The sequence below is a fragment of the Trachurus trachurus genome (genome assembly GCF_905171665.1).
Source record: "Trachurus trachurus genome assembly, chromosome: 8".
Taxonomy (NCBI): Eukaryota; Metazoa; Chordata; class Actinopteri; order Carangiformes; family Carangidae; genus Trachurus; species Trachurus trachurus.
The window spans coordinates 10189458-10209460 of NC_139905.1; the positions used below are offsets into that span (position 1 = coordinate 10189458).

General features: G+C 42.0%; 1 protein-coding gene across 1 annotated transcript; it reads right to left on the bottom strand.

The window, feature by feature from the left end:
- Positions 1 to 818: 818 nt before the first annotated feature.
- On the bottom strand, positions 819 to 19384 carry unm_sa1261 (un-named sa1261). Its single transcript, XM_083977876.1, has 4 exons — positions 19145 to 19384; positions 8140 to 8354; positions 4702 to 4904; positions 819 to 3228 (listed from the first exon to the last, which is right to left on the bottom strand). Exons 2-4 carry the CDS (start codon positions 8309 to 8311, stop codon positions 2395 to 2397), a joined length of 1209 nt encoding a protein of 402 aa, XP_083834002.1. The 5' UTR covers positions 8312 to 8354; positions 19145 to 19384; the 3' UTR covers positions 819 to 2394.
- Positions 19385 to 20003: the final 619 nt, after the last annotated feature.

Sequence of the window (20003 nt, forward strand, 5' to 3'; positions counted from 1 at the left end):
TCAGTAATCGAGCCATGGGTACAGGCATATAATTTTCACTTTCAAAAGAGTCTTTAAACAATTGGACTGACTTAATTTCCAGCCAGAGGATTGATACCACTCTCTGATCTACTTCCAAGCTTTAAGCTGCAGCTAGCAGCCAGTTAGCTCAAGATTAGCTTATCAGAGAATGGAAACAGCTAGGCTAGCTCAAAATTAGCCTCTTAGCTCTTCAAAAATAACACGTTATATCTTGTATGTATGTATGTATGTATGTATGTATGTATGTATGTATGTATGTATGTATGTAATATGTTTGTTTAATTTGTACAAAAAAAAGCAAGCAAAGTAAGCTGGTTCATAAATGGTCATTTAGACAAAATCACCTTTTCACTTATTGTAAGTTATAGCCTACTTTTGGTCTTTACCAGTTTAGAGGAAGTGTTTCACATAAACTGTGTTCCTTTAACCACCAATAGAGGTGGAAAGCAACATGTTAACTTTTCTTTGGTCACTTTCTTGTTAGCATTTAGTTTAAATGCCTCCAAGCAAACATTATCATAACCTGTTCTCAGAAAGCAACAGCATTCATTCATCGAGATAAAACCTAAATAGCTTATAACACCATTTATAAATTAGATTTTTGATCATTTGTCACTGGAGGACAGAGCAAAGCTGGCTTTTTATCCATTTTCCACATACACAAGCTAGCGAGTTGCTAATTGTAGCTTCATATTTACATCACCTTTCTGTCTTAGGCCTATGTATCCACAAGACAACGTAAACATATTCCCATAATATTGAACTATTCATTTCATAAAATAAGGAACAGAGGCCTCTTATCTTTTTGTCTCCAGTTTTTATTTCAACAAATTTTCACCACATTAATATTCATGCAATATTTCTGAAAAACACAAGAGAAAGGAGACTTAAATTTCTGAAACATTTGTATCCCCAAAATCCAAACGTTTTTGTGTTTTCTACATTCGTCTGTCCCGTCTCACTTTAGCCTCCTAATGAATTGTACAGCAAAAAACTGGAATAAAAGTTTGAGAGGGTAGTAAAAACGTTGAATATCCCCAATACTGAATTTTAATTTTATTCTAGCTGTTCAATTATGCTAAGGAACTCCAGGATCTTGCCTATTATTTTTTTTAAAAAGAAGATAAGTCCAAATATATCACTTGTTACATTATTAAATGCTCACTGAAAGGTGCAGTTTCAATTTTCTTTATTAGCCATGCAAGTAGAGAAATCAGGGTTATTCGTGGCATGTTTGTACACTTTTCTTTACCCAGTAGATGATTGTATGTGATCACAGAGGAAATGTAGTTTTTGTTTCATTCATCACCTTTACAAATGGTTCAAAAAGTGTTTGACTGTGCTGCGGTATCCAGTGATTGTCCCAGTTTTATGGGGCGACTGGTTAGAAAAATAAGAATGAACACTTTCAGCCACTTGTATTGTCGATTGCTACTGTACAGTGGGTTCAAACTTTGACAGGGACATTGTTGGTGAGAAAGACAGCCTACATTAATCTACTTTTAAATGGGTGACCACAACATCAACAATAACAACAACATGATGGCAAAGAGTTTAAAGGAGAAAAAAAAGGTGGCTGTGTTAAAGCCAAAAATGACCTGCTTCTACTGTTTTTTGTTCGTTTTTTGTGTGAATAATTCAAATTTTCATTCATTTTAATTTAATTTTTCAGAGAAAATTGAAAAAAAATTGAAAAAAAAGAAGCAAGGTTCAGATTTCTGCCACTCCATAAAACAAATCATAAATATATGTATCTGACATAAATAAATAATTTAAACCGAAATAAAAATAAGAAAAACACGCACACACACACACACACACACTTCACAGACACGTATCTATCAAACATGAAAATGGTACACTACAATAAACACACAATAGTACCATCAGTCTTTTATGCACAAATCATCTGACAGAAAGCCAGTAACACCTCTCTCTTCTTCTTCAGATTATTTTTGCAGTGATTGGGTTATTCCAGAACATCTGAACATACAGTATTGCTTGTGGATTATGTTTTTTGTGTGTTTGTTTTTTGTTTTTGTTGCTCTCCGTTCAGTTTTTTTTCTTTCTTTCTTTACAGATGTCTTTACAGGAGCTCGTGCTCTGGTTCAGTAACTGAAGTATTAGACCACATACAGGAGGCTACGGCGTGTGATTGTCTCACTGGTCATTTCCTCAGAGTTCGTTCGTCATCGGAAACGATTAAATCCGCAGTGAAGCTACAACGTTTGTCAAGACTGTTGGTAGCGCCCTCCTCCTCCTCCACCTTCCTAGCGTTTCTCATTCTCGGAGAAATCTTCCTCCTTTCTCAGCTCACTCCAGCCTCGCGTTGAGAGCAGGTTTTCCTGTAAAACCAGCGTCGGCTAGCGGCCTCTACACACAGATCTCGATGGGCGTGGTCACCAGGATGCGTCCTCTCTCGTTGTTTTCTCTGTTGACGCGGTCGTAGCTGCCGGTGGAGGACGGCGAGCTGTTGGCGGACATGGAGGAGTAGTTGGTTTCCATCATGATGCTTCCCTTCCCCACCACGCAGGCCGGCGACAGGCTCTGCTGCTTCAGTCTGTCCACTAACACGTCTTCTTCGGACGAGGACGAGCTGATGTCCAGAGGTGGAGGAGCGTTGCTCGCCAAACCACCGTTGCTGCTGCTGCCGCTGCCGCTGTTCCCGTTCTCCGTGTCCAACATCCAGCACTGATGGAAGTAGCTGAAGATTTCCTTGACGGAGCAGCGGCGCTCCTGCTCGATGGAGAGGAGCCGGCGAAACATCCGCAGAGCTTCGTCCGTGAAGCGGCGCCACTGCGAGGGCACCGTGCCTGTCCGGCGGCGCTGCCAGCGGACAAACTCCTCGTAGAAGGCGTCGTTCGGCATGGCCTTCTCCCAGGGGAAGTTCCCCGTCAGCATGCAGAAGAGCAACACGCCGAACGCCCACACGTCCGTGCTGTAGTCCACGCAGAAACCCTCGTGCCGCGAGGTGTCGCACAGCTCGGGCGCCGTGTAGGGGATCGTGCCGCTCACGCGCTTCACTGGAGAGCCGGCACGCCGCGTCATGCCAAAGTCTGACAGCTTGACCTTTCTGCACTCTTTGTCGAAGATGAGGATGTTCTCGGGCTTGATGTCCCTGTGCACCAGCTTCTTGCAGTGCAGGTAGTCCAGGGCGATGGCCACCTGGTGGACGCAGCGCTTGGCAACCGTCTCAGGGAGTCCCACCTGGACACAAAGCACAACAGGCACAGGTCATCAGCATTGTTATTTTATGAGAACCCTTAGGTTTCTGAGGAGCAGTTTTGAAGCTGAGAGTGAGCTACTATACCATCACCGTCTTGGCAGTGACTGACTCCGCTTCTAACTTCTAGCTAATCCAAAAAAATGGTCAAAGAGATGGAGCTGAAACTTTGGTACATGCTCATTAGTGGTAAGCATAAGTTCCCCCATCCGTCATCAAAAGAGGCCACACCTTCACTTCTGCAGAACTTCGAACTACGAAGGTCTTAATGAAATGTTGGCAGGTGAGTTATTAGCTATAGAGACCGAACCCATTTTCATGTCAGGCTGTAAACTTGTTTATTCCTGCTTTTAACCTGGACATTTTAACATCGGAGATGTTAATTGACTCACTGATGGAGCCACCCTCAAGTGGCCGTTTGAGGAACTGCAGTGTTTGGCACTTTATTGTTGGCTTCATTTTTCAGACCTGAAAGTTTGTGCTTCTGTGACTTAATCCTCTGGTTGTGAATCCACTGTCAAGTAATTACAGTAAGTTGCCAGATTTTCTCATCCCCAAAAACACCTGATCGGTCATGACATAAAATATCAAAAAGCTCTCTCAGCCTTTCGCTGCTCTTTCATGTTGATAATCCTTCAGAGCAAAATCCAGTAGACTTTTGTGTTTTGGCACCAGAAGTGGTGACTCTACAGAGCTGACAACTAAATGTCATGGAAAAAGAAAATACAGCAGCAGTAAACAGCACTAGATGCCAATGTATAACCAACAGAGACACAACGTATATAAATATGTGAAAAACATCTGGAAAATGAGTAGAAAATGCTTACCAATATTTTGAGGAACATTTCTAATAAAGTTGTATTATATAAAATATCAAAAATAAAAAAGATGTTTCTGTAATACAGACCCAGATGTTTATCAAACTAAATTATTGTTTGCCTTTTAAATAACTTTGACATCCATGCTGTGGTGATACGTTAATACCGTCTTTATCCAAAACCTTTATAACAGCATGTAAAAAGTAAAATGCTTTACACATACAGTACCACAGTGTTATTCACAGTTTAAAAGTGAACTGTTTGGATAGATTCACAGTTTGGTCAGATGACAACTGAACTGTTGCATGAGAAAAGTAATTGGATAATAAATTAGAGGAGCATCCAACTGTGAAAAAGTTAAAGAAAATGTGACATTTCTGGTTGTTTCCTGTGGCCAGTTGAGGTTGTCATCGTCTCATTGCTCCAAAAAGATGTGATGTTTTCATTCTGCCTATTAAAGATGCACAAAGGCAAGTGGAAGGAGAAGCCTTCAATGTTAAAATCAGGTCATAACACTAGTGAGATTTGAGAACTAGTCGGACAACAAACCACTTTTTTTTTTTTTTTAGGAGCGGATTGTTAATTAATTTCCACCTATAACCCGACTCCTCCACACGTTCCTGTCTCAGCATGTGTCACCTGTGGAGGGATGATGTCGAACAGGTCTCCAGCCAGAGCGTACTCCTGGGCGAAGATGTAGTACTCGTCCGTTTCGAAGGCGATGCCGTACATGTTGATGATGAAGGGGCAGGGCGAGAGGTAGAGGGAGATGCTGTACTCGCGCAGGAAGCTCTTCAGCTTGGTGGTCTTCTTCCTCAAAAACTTCAAGGCCATTTTTGTGCCTGGGAAAGAAAAAAAAAAAGGAGGACAGGGGACGGTTACATAACCTCCAATCTCATTCCTCACTTCTTGTTCTTTTTCTACCCTTTTTTTTTAAGTGTTTGGGGATTTATTTCACAGCTGCCTAACTGCATGCAAGAAACTTAATTAAAATCATTTCAAATTTCATGAATAATTAAACTCTCTAACGTCACTGAATTAAATCCTGATGGCTTTTTTTTTTGTCCTCCCTCTCTCCGGCAGATTTATATTGTAAGTATTTAAAATCTGCCAGACGAGCCGTGTTCCCACTGCGAGTGACCAGGATGCTGCTGATCAGCTTTCATGTCTGGGATTTTGCAGTAAAGTGATGTTTACAGCTGCAAACATGTCCTCATGGAGAGGCCGGTAATAAGATTAGAAAGACCAAAGACGAGACACGAGCCTCGTTCTACCCTGAAGTAAATCATTTCACTTCATATAATAATGAAGGGGGATGCACAACAACACTCTTAGTCATCTGGAGGAAACACAGAAAGGCAATTTGCGAGGACATGGTTCGGAGGCTGTGTGCTTCGCCGCATCTCCCCGCTCAGAGGCCACTCGCTGCCCAGAACAAGAGGGAAGAGAAATTACCAGGGCTAATCTGAAAGCTGCGAGAAATACCCCAGACAATAAAACCTGGAGCGCCGCCACTTCTGCCTCTTCCTGCACCGGCAGTCGGTGTGTGTCAGCGGAGACGAGAGGCGACACTTCTCCAATAGCACCGGATCAGCTCTGTAAAGTGCTGTGTGCATTTTATACAGCAAGCAGCCTCTTCAGAAAAAGGTCAAGAGGGCGGGGTCACGGTTTGTTTTTACAGCCACGATGCAGTTTACCCCCACAATGATGGGATGTTGAAAAAATAAATCAAAAGATGACAGTCCTCTGTATATTCAGCCAGGTATTATGGATCCAGTTTCGGTCTCTTGTTTTAAGCCAGTGTTTATCTACATCTAAGCAAACTGGCACTAATGAAAATACACTGAACGAACCATTAGCAGCTTCTGTTTGCAGTGCACTCATGGATGCACAAACAGTTTTCACTCAAGTTTTCCTTGAGTTTCAGAATAATTAACAACATGATGTTTCTCAAGGACGTTCTGCAGCCACAATGAGCATCTGTCTTTATGTTTCTCATGCAGATTTATGCACAATTTATTCATGACTGACAATCAAACCCATTATTGCTATACCCAAAATATGCACCATTATGTATATGCATGGCTCTACATTGGATGGTTACAACATTACTGGATGAAATTACTCCTCAGGCTCCTAGCAACTTGATTTCATGAGAGAAAGTAATGAAACTTGAAGGATCTGCCTTTGATTCTCTGCACAGCAACATTAATATGTGTGAAGTGCCAAAACATGTGTAAACAGGCCTGATGACCTCAGTGCAGCTGGGCTGGAGCACAAAGAGCCACAGCAACAACTGAACTGAACATGTTAAGACTTTGGACTTTTATATCATTTGAGCCGGAGCTGGAGACAAGGTTTCGTAGCTACAGCTATTTTCGTAATCACATCATTCTGTTTTAAAGCATGATGTGCAATTATATCAGGTTGTTTTAAAGAAAAATAGTTTCGGGATAATTACACAAAAAAACAATTTTCTTAAAGCTTTTAGAAATCACTTTTCAGCTGTTCCGTGTCGCCTCTTCGTGCTGTGCAGCTGTAACATTAATGTGTCTAGAGAGACACATTAAGCCTGTCAGTGATGAACCTCTGGCCGTTACTTAACAGTCACAATTATTCTGATTTAGCTCCGAGTTCCCAGCTTCGGTAAAATGCATTTACAGACAATTATGATAAATGCCTCCAGAGACCATTTATTTCCCTCGTTTAACTTGACATTTACACCGAGCAGCGTTAAGAAAACCTGAGAGCAGACAACTGAAGCCGCAGCGGCCGATCGTGAACCGGCAGCAGGTACTGTACACGTGCTGTCTCTCGTCCTTCAGCTGCACATTTGAGTGGCCACAAAAGGACAGGATTCATCTGAGTGCCAGACTGCAGCCACTTGAAAAAAGGATTTGTGCTCCATAAAAGAGATTATTAAGAGGCTCTGAGCAGATGGTCAACATTTTGGCTTTTTTAATGTGAAAAGCTTCGACCCATTGTTCTGTTAGTTAAATAGTGAATTTAGATCGTCTGGATCCTGAGCTCGTGAAAAAAAAGCTTTGCGCGTTACCTCGGAGGGTTCATGTCTAAAAGAAAACACTTCAGAGCTGAATCCGAGCGCTTCACCTGCGCCTTTGTATGTCTGAGCACCAGGAAGGGGAAAACAAAACACCATTATTCCCGATTCTCTCGCTCGCGTTGCTGCTGTGAAATGCAAACGTTCTTTTTTTTTTTTTTTCGTTTTTTCTGAAGCTGAACTGCTTGTTACGTAAAAAACGACTCCACCTCGTTTCATAAGCAAAGACCCACAAAAGCGAGCAACATCCCAGTTTCTCTGAGAGCAAGCTGGTGGCTTTTTTTCCTGCTCGCTCTGAGGCCAGATTCATTTCTGCAGGTGAATCTGAGGGAGTCGTTTTCCACCTACAAGAGGTGATGAACTGAAACTGGAGAAGCAAAATGAACAGTGTCCTTCTCCATAAAAAGACCCTGTGCTTTTATAGTCAAGGAGTTTTTTTTATTTTTTTTATTTTGTCCTTGATTTCAGAAAGAAGAAGCAGGGCCGGATGAAACTCCTCTAGAGCCTGGGGCAAAGCTCTGTGGTTGGGCCCCTGCTGCTGCAGACACCCACCATACATGCAGGGTCATTAAAGGGATAGTTCACCCAAAATTCAAATTGCACTCATTATCTACTCACCCTCTTGTTACGAAGAAAAGTGGTATCCATTTGCAACCATTATATGGACATGCACTGCTATGCTGAGACCCCCTGTAGCTCAAAGAAGCCGCGTATAACTCTGAAACTTCTCCCAGCCCTTAGTCGACATAAGGGTGAGTAGATAATGAGTGAAATTTCAATTTTGGGTGAACTATCCCTTTAATTGACTGACAAAAATGGAAAATTTCCAGCTTCTAAATGTGAATATCTGCTATTTTCCTGGTTTTCTGCTACATAAACTCAACATTTTGGGGTTTTTGATTGGGTTTTTCGGGTTGGTTGATGAAAAAAAACCAAACAGAATATGTTAACTTGGGTTCCTCGTATTTAAATTGTAATAAGTACTGGTTTCGTTAGTTGCAGCATTTGGTCATTACCTCTGATTTTGTGGATGACCAGGTCCACTTTCCCGTAGGTGCCCTTGCCCAGTTCGCGGACGATCTCATAGTACTTGTTGATGTCCAGCTTCTCCAGGTTCTGGGCAGCGATGAGCTGCAGCTCCTCCAGGATGTCGATGGAGGCGCGGGAGCCATGGGTCGAGGAGTTCATTCTCGCGGCGGGACGGCGAGGTCTGGTCTGGAGATGGATGTTCCTGTAGAGCAGGAGGAGCAGGAAAAGGAAAAGAAAGGTTCACGATGTGCAGGCGGCATCCACCCACATCCCCCCTTTCCCACACAACCCCCACCACCCCCACTCTATACACAGCACACCTATTGTTACTGTGCATACACATATAGAGACGGTGAATAAGAATGAGTTGAGTCCAGGCCAAACGAGCTGTTATGTAATCTTTTGATTTGTGAGCGCAGAGCTCCAGGACAAAGAGACGAGGTGTGGCTTCAGGAAAACAGTCTTCCCAATAACAACATATCCAAAATGGCTCTATGAGGTTGAAGTATGAAGGTAACCCTCAAATTATAAAAATAACAGCATTATAGTGAAAAAGCTACAAAGATACGTTACAAACAGATTTTAGGAATGACCCACATCAGAGCTTCTGCAAATGTTGAAAAGGTTTGGTCAGAAAACAAAGTGTCATTTTGACCTGCATTTCACTCAAACACACAAAACCAAATCTTGCAAATCTTATTGTAAACACCAGGAGGATTCATCCTCTGAGGACCATGAATGTTTGACCGACAGACACCACCAGGAGAAGTGAGATGTTACACTGAATCTCTAGCTTGAACTGTTACACTGAGATAACGTCCTGCACAAACAGCTGCAAAGTGAAGTGATTTATTATTGCTGTTATTCTTGTTTTGTTCAACACACGTCAGCAACGGCCTTTGGACTGTGTTTATCAAACAGAACGATCTGTTGCCTGTTGACCGATCGACATCGTACGAGTCCAGTCAACTGACTTGTACTCTTGGTTGGACAAAGAGAAAACATTTGTAAGGTGACTCCGAAGTCAAGTGGAATATTTTCCCACCATTCTTTACGTTTTGCTGACGAATAAACAGCTGATAGATTCATCTAAAAGCTCATCAACAGTGAGAACCAATCAGCTGCAGACCCAGGGGACTCTGCCCCGCCCCCTCAGTGACGTGTCTCCAAAACCGACGACGGAAAAGATGAAGTGTGAACTGAGGCTGAGGAAGTGGAGGAAAGTTTTTCTATTTGTGGATCTGATTTAACGATCCTCCTGATTAATGATCCTCCTTCTGACCTGATGTGTTTCTACTCTGTGTCGCGCCTGCTGGTTCCCGTTCTCAGCAAATCTGTCTCACCTTCCTCCTCCTCCTCCTCCTCCTCCTCCTCCTCGTCCTCCTCCTGCCACCAAAAGATGCCAAAACAACACTTGTCTGCTGCGTCCTCCATCACTCATCACCTCGGCAGCCGACGTCCCCGAGTGTCTGGAGAGGCTTCGCGGCCCTGATGGCGCAGCAGAATTTTACCATCTCTCATTAACGGGTGATGAGAAAGTGTGGAATCAGACAGGATGCTAGCCACATCCTGTGCAGCGGGTCCATCTGCGCTGCCTTAGAGATGATGGCTCCTGTCTGCACTTGGAGCGCCGCGCACGACGGGAGAAACATGTGCACATAACTTAGGAGGGACGTGTGAAGGCAGTGACACTAAACAAAAACAAAAACATACAGTATATTTCACAAGAAAGAGCTGAAGCCATGTTGATTTAAAAAAAAAAAAACACTTCAGACCTCAATGAAATCAGACGTGTTATGGAAACTCGGTGTGTTTTCACATTTCATTTTGCTGCTTCTTGATATTTATTGATTTTATTTCCAATATGCAAAATTTTTGGCTGATGCATCACTCTGGTGGATTTATTGGTGTCAACACAATGTGATTGTTGGTGTTACTGTATTATATTGGATATTGCACTTGCCCTTGGTCCCATTGGGATTTCTGATATTTCGGTGAATTGTTCAGCCTTTTTTTAAGGTGTGATTATAGCATTACAACTTTGAAACTCTTGAGTTGTGTTATTGAACTAAAATTGCAGCATATTTGTTCACTTTTGTTCATTTGCAGCAAATGTGTTGCTAAATGATTGTTTTGTAAATTTTATTTTTCTTGTAAAAGCACTTTGTAAATTTTTTTATATGCATTTTCTTTATATCACAATTGTTATCATTAATATTGTTTGCAGCACATCTGTGTATTTGCATGTGTTTTCTGAAATTGCAGTTGAGCTCTCAGGGCCACCGTAGTTTTGAGTGTATTGACTACAAACAAGACTGAATTATAACCATTAAAACAGAAACATTTCAAAAGCGCTGCTCTTAGTTTAAACACTGTAATTGAGGTGAGAAGTGGATGAAATCATTCATCATGAATCTGACAGGTACATTAGTCGCAGCTTCTTGCATAACAGCTGCTCGACACGTGTTTCAAACGATCAATCAACCAAAGACTGAAACCTCAGGTTCAAAACTTTCAGATCGATACATCATTGTCAGTTGTTTACAAAGAGCTGAGACTCAAAGGAAACTGTGTTGTCGTGCAGCGATCGTGGTGGATGAAAATGGCTCAGGACAAAAACAGTGTGTGCCGAGCGGAAAAGTACGAACTCAGATAAAAATGAGGAGTCAGCTGAAGCCGGTGGAGCCAAGTGGCTGTCCATCAGCGGTCCACTCAGCATCCCCCTGACAAGGTCAATAAAACACAGTGGATGAGACGACCGGTGAGAAAAAAAAAGTACCTGCTGCTCACAGATGAGCACTCGCCGGCTCTTCGCTTCATATTTTAGTTTTGTGATTAGATTTTTAATAAAGTGCTCTGCGCAGCCTTGCCTCACAGTGTCCACATTACCCTCACAGTAAATGAAAATGGGTTTGGAAAAATGAAAACCAGAGCGAGTTATCTCAGCTCCGCGTTCGGCATCTTCAAATTAAACTGACGGGTCGAAGAAGAAGAATAGCTGCACTTTTTGGCTTATTTCTGTGTTCATGTGAAGTTCACTGTTTTCAAACTCTCTGTTCTCTTTACGTCCCAACAGTCAAAGCGGAAATCATCGTCTGGTTATCAACAGGAAGTGCCAGTCCATCCAACCGTTCTTGTGCTTTGTGGCAACACTGGGAATTAGAGAAAAAGCAAAGTGTATGACTGCACCATGTTGTTGCATTAAGCCCAGTGTCGGCTGCTTTCAGCCCTCTGTCTCTTTGCTCGTCTCCTTCTCTCTGTACTCACAGTGTTTTAATTCACAACAGAGCTGTTCTTGTTCACTCATTTATCTGAGTCTGGAGTCAGACAACAGAACAAGTATTAAATAGAGACTGACATGTTAACTACCAAGATATTTCCAAGCTGCTGCTTTAAAATCCTGGTTTTATAACCACGACACTGTCTGACAAAAACCCCAGACACATTTGTCAAAGACAAAGACTGTACTGCAAAGTTATTTCGTTAAGTCACTGGAAGGATCTGAAAAGTCACTAAATCTAGTGACATTTAGCACAACTTGTTCATGCAAAGTCATTTTTAAAAAGGGCAGCGACCAATGGGGACACACTAACAGTCAGCTCAACAGCTCTGCAACTTCATCACTCAGTCAATATCACATGAACTAGAAATCAACCAACAATGTGTCAGATTATTTACATCAAGATTCAAATATTGTTTCCTGAAAAATTACAAAGAATATGCATCTTCTTTCTCTGACATGAGAATCAGCACCACCAGCTGTTCATCTAGTGAACCTCTAATATTTGCATAAAAGCAGTGAACTGATACATCTATTTATTCATGTTTTCTTATGTACATTTTCTCGAAATTCAATTGAAATTTGTAGCCAGTTTCGTTGCACATACGCTCAGATTTACGCTGCTGCAGGAGGTACTACGGCAAAGGGCCTAAAAAGATATTCACTGCTGCCTTGTTTTATTCTTGGCTTCGTTTAACCATGAAAACCTTGACATATATGCATGTAGTACGAACAGTGTCTCTGAACCGTGAAACCTCCTGAGCATAAGTACATGCTCGTATGTGCTCTCATGCTACTGTCATCAAAGAGCCTGGAGATGAGAGAAGTCACATCCAGCACTAATTAGCAGCATCTTATGTTTGCAGCAGCTCCCAGCGCTCCTTCTCAGGGTTGCGGTGCCACGGCTGCTCCCCAGAGGACTCTCAAGGAGCGCCGTTTGCCTCCCGGACGAAGTGGGATGAGACCGCCCTGCTGTCTTTCTTCTCGGTGAAACACTCATGTGTAATCACAGCGCAGCTGGAGCTCTGCCAATCTTGGACTTGCGTCATTTTTGTACCTCCCATCTAGTGTTACCTGCCTATTGCACCACACAGGAGCGGTGAGGTGAGTGGTACGGTCCGACTTTGGGAACACCTGCTGTTGGAAAGCAGTGCTAGCCTAGCACATAGCTGACAAAGTGTTAATGGTCTTTTTATCCACCCTCATGCAGCAACAGCACCATGGATAATATACTTTTATCCCTTCAACTGCTCCTGATAAGCTGCTTACTCCCATGGCTCGTCTGAACACCTGTTGTACTTCATCTTGATCATTATGCTGAAAAATGTCCCCCTTAGTATTAATTCTCAACATGATTTAAAAACAAAAGCCATGAGATGAGAATTAAGTTTATTTAGGTGATATGTTTGTTAATGTAAACTAACTATCTGGATTTTCTTTGTCCGGTATTAGTCAGACTGGAGCAGGTAGGTACAACAGTTTTTGTTTTAAATTGTGGCTGGAAAAGGAACTTCCCATGTGGAGTACCACAAGGTTCATTACTTGGTCCACTGATCTTCAGTTTAAGGTACGTTAGCTTCCCTTAACAAGAATAATCTCATAAACAATCCTCAAGTAGAGCTGTTCTGTCTGCCTTTCCATATCGAGAACAACAACACACAACTCTACTGTAGATTCACTACTTGTCATAATCTTTAAGCACGTTCCTACATTTTCGCCACTATGCTGATGACTCCTTACTCTATGTCGCAGTGCAACCGGGAGATCTGAGCCTCTTCACTGACCTTATAAAGGCTTATACTTCCTCCAGATGCGTCAGGAATAACTCATTCTCCTTTGAGTCATTACTCAGTCAAATTTGGACACCCAAATATGATACACGGATTTTTAGATTCAGTGTGATTTACACAAAATATCATTATCAGAGTTATCCATAATGAATGAACATCCAAGCATGACAGGCACATCTCATGACATAAAATGTCCTAAAAACACCTCACAGCTCAAGTGATGCCATTTATAAGTAACCAAACGTTTTTCTGAAAATAAAAATCAATGTAGTGCAAATAAAAGAAAATGAACTGTGCACCATTGGCAAGAAATATATTTGTGACTGACTGGCATGACTTTCAAGTTGCAGAAAATGAACAAAGCTTAAAGGTCAGTGCTAGTATTTCTCCCTGCCATTCAGCCTTTGCAAGCTTTTATTCAAACTACTGCAATGCAATGCTCTCAGGTATCACAGAAAAGGCAGCAAATCAATCGCAGCTTGTGCAGAATAACGCTGCCAGAGTTTTAACTGGAACAAAGACCACAGATCACACTGTTCCTGCTCTGAAGCCCCTGCAGTAGCCTCCAGTTTGTTTTAGGACAGATTTTAAGACCATGGCACAATGTTTATCAATCTATTCATGGAGCCAGATCGTCGCTGATATGCTGCCAATAGATGCTCCTGTTCCCTCGGATACACACTGTCTCTGCTGCTCATTGGACCAAACGCTCAGACAAAACAACAGAGAAGCTGCCAAAACACTGGTGGACACCTGAACGTTTACCCTCTAATATCAACACTTACATGTGTCGGACAAACGTGACAAAAGTACAAACACAAATTAAACACTGCAGGGGGGGAAAAAACAGCCTCTGCCACCTCATTTGTACTCAGGCCAACATCGACTTGTAAAACATCGACACCCAATTAATCATTTGTAATGTTAAATCAATATGTCACCCAACTGAAAAATACTTAACAAACAAGTGCTCCCATCTTAAACCATTTCTGGCTCCCGGCAAAAGTCTTTAAGAGATTTGAATGTTCCAGAAAGAGGAGAAAAGAAACACTCTGTGAACTCTGATCTTAACTCTTTAATTGAATTTCAGGGACAATTTGTGCATTAGAAGATAAAAGAAGAGGGAAGACTAAAGCCAAATCCCTAATTCTTAACTAGATAGCTTTAGTTAACTCCTGGTGCAATATTAGCAGTTTTTACTTATGCTAACATCATGGTTCCTCGACTCAAATATCGCAACAACGACTCCTTCAGTGTCACGATGACTTTAAATCAGAAACTACAGGTCAGACCTCCATAAGACTTTATACACAGATTCACATTACATTTTGCAGATCTTGGAGATTATAAGGCAAAATCCAGTGGTTAGATACTGTAGATTAATGAGCAAACGTACCTGTAGACTCTGAATCAATGTTTGCATCACAATACGGCATACCTTGTAAGACTAAAACCATCTCTCTCCAGACAGAGCCAATGGAAACAGGACGCATATTGTCGCCTTTGCATTTGGTTAGTTGCATAAAATACTACAAACAAGGAACAGCAAAGGCATCTGTAGCTGTAAGCTGTTGTTTGTGCTGCTTTTAAAACTGGTGGTTGGGGCTAATGAGACTCAGGGAGTGGCAGCTGGGCTTCTATGTCAATGGTTCCAAAAGGTCTTTGTTTCTTTCTGTCTGTCCAGACTAGTTTTGAAGCTATAACGTTTCCCAAAGTCTCTGTTTTAAGCAGCAGAAAAACTCCCAGCCATGTGGACAGCAGGAGTTAATGTAGTAAAAAGAGAACGAAACACTGAAACATATTTGTGTGGACGTACCCTCAGAGAAGGATGGGATACATGTGGGACATTTTTTCTTTTCAAGTAAGTGCAGTAGAAAAATCTCTCGCAGCACTGACTAATCACTTAGCTTTGGCAAATAGCCTGACAACTGTCATTAAATATGTAAACATGTTTTTGAGATATTCTGCTAATGCACAAACAAGCACAAACTGAGCAGTGGCAACATAATTTCCTCAGTGATCATTTGACTAAATCATTTGTTGTACTACCTCGGTCGTGACATAGAAAATCTTTGTGGTTATACAAACATGAAAGGTGCAGAGCTGACAAGCCGCTGGTAGAACAGGCTAAAGCCTGTGAGGCCATTCATGCATTGTTAAGTGTGACTGGATGAGTATGAATGTAGCTCACGCCATCCTGCAACATCTGCACCCTCCTCCTCCTCCACCACAACGCTGTCTGAACCTAACAGAGTGGGACGGACGGAGGAAGTGAAATCAGAGCTGTTTGACTCAGAAACTCTCTCTTGCACAGTTATTAGGTGGAGAATCGACGGCTCGGTATTAAAATGAAGACCTGTCATCTCCTCCGCTCTCATCCCTTCAGATTCGGAGCTGCAGGAGAAATCCAAACACCGCACTGCATCGTTTTCTCAACGGAAAATCAAAGATATTCTGTGATATCCTCTTCCAGAATAACGTACGACGTTTAACTGTGTGGTTTATCTTGCTCCAGTATAGAATTAGAAGAAGGTGAAAGTCGCTGGTTCAACAGAACTGGTTTCTGAGTTGTGCCAGTCTGGCAGGTTGCTTAATTACCTGGACTGTTGATTTGCCAGGCCAGTGGAGTTTGTTTTGTGCTTGAATTGAACGAAACAGCCTTGTAAACACAGTTGAATGTTTGAGGCGTCGCTGAAGCTGAAACAATTATCTGATTGGCAGAAAAAGTGAGAAATTAGGAGCAATGGTTGGTTGGTTGGAAAAAAGGAAAAAACAAAACCTTTTTAAAGGTCCTATATTCTCACATTTCCATATCTTTGATTGTAGATCAGGTCCAAGTCCTTTTTTATTATAATGAAGGTATCAAATCCTCAGTGCAAAGCCAAACTCATACAGTCTATAATAGGCATAAACTGAGCCTTAAAACAAGCCGTCAGGACTTCTGTAACTTTGTGATGTCACAACAAGCCCCACCCACCTAATGTTTACATGTAATCTCCACAATTTTCCATTGGATCACTCATAAACCAACCTATTGTTATAAGAGATCCAGAGAGAAATGTATGTTTTTTGTTTCCTTAAAAGCCACAAATCTATTTTATTCTGGATCAACACTTTAAATAAAACATAGGAGAAATGTAAAATGTGTGACCTTTAAGATGTGACCTTGGTCTCCGGAGCTTGCAGGCTTTAATCTTCTTCTTCTTTTTTATACATAATGATTAATAAATAATCTTGAGGCTTCACCTCTGTTCTTCTTAAACACAAACCAAATGCAGCCGAGTAACATTCACATGAACGAAACCAGCTGCTGCTGTGAAATGGTTCAGTTGCAATGAACTGAAATGACGTTTTGGTTTTGTCGGTCATCAGTTCGTTGTGTGTCAGCCGAGCCGACTGAACCCGATGAACCTCAGCCTCTATCAGAGAGGGGCAGAGGGGATGATTCACTGTAATCTATCCGCAGCACCAAACGATCACAAGCCGAACAAAACAATCTTTACCGGTCCAATCAAATACAAACCAGCCCAATCTGTTGGCCTTATTAAATGTTTTTTTTCCCCTTCTTCCTTCTTATTTAGCAGACATACAGACAGTGAACAGGCCTCCTCTGCTCCACCACTGTCTCTGTGGGCCTCTCAGCTCCATCCTTTGTCATCCCTACCTATTCACGTCAGAGCCGGCGAGCTAACGCGAGCTGTGAAATGTTATTCTGACTCAGATACACTGACATTATTTCTGCCCCACGAGCAGCTCTTTCCTCATGAAATGTTTGGAGAAGTAAAAGCTCCGGCTTTAACACTCCCACCATGTGTGAGGATGTGTGTGTGTGTGTGTGGATGTGGATGTGTGTGTGTCCCTGTGCGGTGGCCCGAGGCTCGGTCCCTCCAGCGAGGCCCGGTGGTCGGCTCCCACAGAGATCATGGAGCTGTGGAGCACATCAAAGTGGGCCGGCTGGAACCAGCTCGGCCTGCAGCGTCTTCAAACACTGGGGCTTTGTGCGGCACATCACTGGGCCAGCGCGTTTCTGCTGCTGTGAGCCCCACACTACAGTAGGTAACGTTACCCCCCCTCCGGTTGGCTTTAATCTCTGCCCCGCTTTCTTCCTCTGGAGCTCTGGGTCTGGCTGCATCAGCTGTGGGGCTGCAACTCATCACTTTCATCATCCATTAGTCCACTGACAAATCAATTAATGTGACACTAAAAAAAATAATTCTTTGAACCAAAAAATTTTGTTTTCCGAAACAAAAATCGAAAAGCTAAAAGACGATGGTGCTTATGAGCCTCCAAAAGAATATAGCTAATTTTGAAGCAATGAATCCAAAATAAATAAAGTATGAAAGATGAAACTCTTGCTGACACATTTCACATCAGCTGATACTTCACAAGTGTAGCATTACCTAAAAACTTGGTCTCTGCACCGACTCCTGGCAACAACGTGTGACAGCACAAAGCTGCGTTTTCCCCAGCAAAACTTCCCAGAGCCAAAGGCGCCAAAAAATTACCACGTAGTTTTGTTCAAACAAAAGAATTACAAATGTAAAAATACAAAGTTTAAAGTGAATTTTCTCAATTAAAACGAGAAAATTGTTTCATTTTAGAAGCTGAAATCAGAGATTCTTCAATTATCAACTTATTTTTTCAGCTCTAAACAGTGACAAGCTCTAGCAGCATGATTGAAATGCTGATTTATCGATTGACAACAACTTTTTTGGAAACTGATCAATCGTTTTAATAATTTTTCAGCCAAGATACACACAATATTCTCTGCTTTTCTATGACAATCAACTAAAAATCTCTGAGTTTTTTTACTAGCAATCATACGTCTTCAAAAGGTCCAAATCACAAGATGACTATGAAAAACATAATTTTTCAACGTTTTTTTCCCCCTCTTTTTTTTGGCATTTTCTCCACAATTTTTCCTCAGAAAACGACACCGTTTGGTTGAAAACTTAAACATATTCAGCTGACAAGGTAAAAAGGAGCAGATTCTCTCATTTGAGAAGCTAGAACCATTGTAGAAGATTATTGCACCGATCACTTCTCTGCTGATGGACAAATCCATTGATCAGCTAATCGTTGCAGCTCTAAACAGCTGAGAGCTGTGATAGAAGGATCTCTGTGGATCAATGTGAGTGAGACTCCAGAGGCTTTGTTTTTTGTGCCATTTGTTGGGAATTCACAATGATAATAAAATGAGTACTAATAATAAACACTAAGCTGGTGGATCACCTTGTATCCGAGCTAAGGTCACTGTCAGTGTAACACACTGTTTACAGCCACAAACTGCCAACACAAAGACATGAAGAGTGAATCAGCTCTGCAGACACAAAGCCTGCTTTACATCCATTATAACTGCAGCACATGTGAAGTCAGCTACAATATGTGTGTGGGGAGGTGTGCACGTGAGCATGTGCGTGCAAAAAAATGTGTACAAATAACAGAAACAACAACAGTGGGATCGATACATTTACAAAAATGCCAATCTCCAGAAATAAGAAGATGACTGATTACACTTGTGTAGCTGGGACACAAAAGCTTCAAAGAGGCTCCATTGTTCTGCTGTCTGTCAACTCAAACGGGGCAACTTTGTTTTTTTTTATCTCGTGAGACAATTGAAGATGATTTACAGCTGTGATGGAGGAAAGAAAAAAAAAACACAAACAGGCTTTGGATGAGGATAATTAATAGTGTAAAAGCCTCATGGCTGTAAACACAACAGTAGCCTGGTGGTGTGACGCTTTGCAACGCAGCAGCAGCAGAGGGAAAAGACACAATTCATTAAAACGCAATCTGAGTGTAAAAATGTGCAGAAACACATCTGGGCACACAGACAGACGAGCTTTTAATTAGCAGCTAATTGTTATGTTGTGTTGTGTTGTGTGAATGAGGGATTTTAACAACACAGACAGCTGAGCTTACCTTTGAAAATGAGCTGCATGCAATGTCAGTCCATCCAGACAACACCTGAGTCCTGAGGCAAGCGAAAGGAGATGTCGCAGATCCTTGACTTGTGTGTTTTTTTTTGTGTGTGTCGGTATTTATTTGGGGGTTAAATCCTCAGCGGTGCAGAGAGAGAGAGACGCCGCAGCCCGACGTTGAAGCACCCTCTCGGCCGGGACCTGCACCACCAACACAGCCGCTGTCCGCTGCTCTCTGTCCGCTGCTCTCAGTCTGCTCCAGACCCGCTCCCCCTCTCTCTTTTTCTCTATTGTCTCCGCACTCCGCCGGTGGCCACGCCCACCGCCCCTCACGACCAATCAGAGCGCAGAGCGGCGGTGCGCTCCTCTGCGACGACGATGCCTTCAGGTTCTGTAGGGATTCACACTGTCTTAACTAAATAAATAAAGGGCAGCAATACTTGGCACATCAGACTGGTCGAGGTTGGCCTCAGTAATGAGATTATATTGATCATGGTCCAACGTTGAGATGATTATTGGAGTCATATTGGATGGTAATTAGGTTCAGATTTGAGCCAAATAAAGTTACCAACACAGACAATATTATTAAACTCAATCATCAGTCCAAATTACTTACAATCAACTGAATTAGAAAATAAACTGGTTCAGGGATACAGTAGCCTAAACTACGACTCCCAAGACGCATTTCAGCTAAAGACAAAAACTATATACAGTAGGCTATATATGAAAACAAATTCTGCATTCCTTAAACTCTGACTCCACTGTGTGTTATAGTTGAAATGACAAATCTTTTAAAGTAACATTGATATTCCCTCATTCACCTCTTTTTAAAAAAAAATATTTTCATTTCTGGAAAAATC

Excerpts from the sequence above, each read along its gene's own strand:
- unm_sa1261 (XM_083977876.1), bottom strand. The coding sequence starts at position 8,311 with ATGAACTCCTCGACCCATGGCTCCCGCGCCTCCATCGACATCCTGGAG. Across the intron at positions 4,905-8,139 it reads GGTCATCCACAAAATCAGAG|GCACAAAAATGGCCTTGAAG; the intron begins GTAATGACCAAA and ends TTTCTTTCCCAG. Across the intron at positions 3,229-4,701 it reads TCGACATCATCCCTCCACAG|GTGGGACTCCCTGAGACGGT; the intron begins GTGACACATGCT and ends CTTTGTGTCCAG.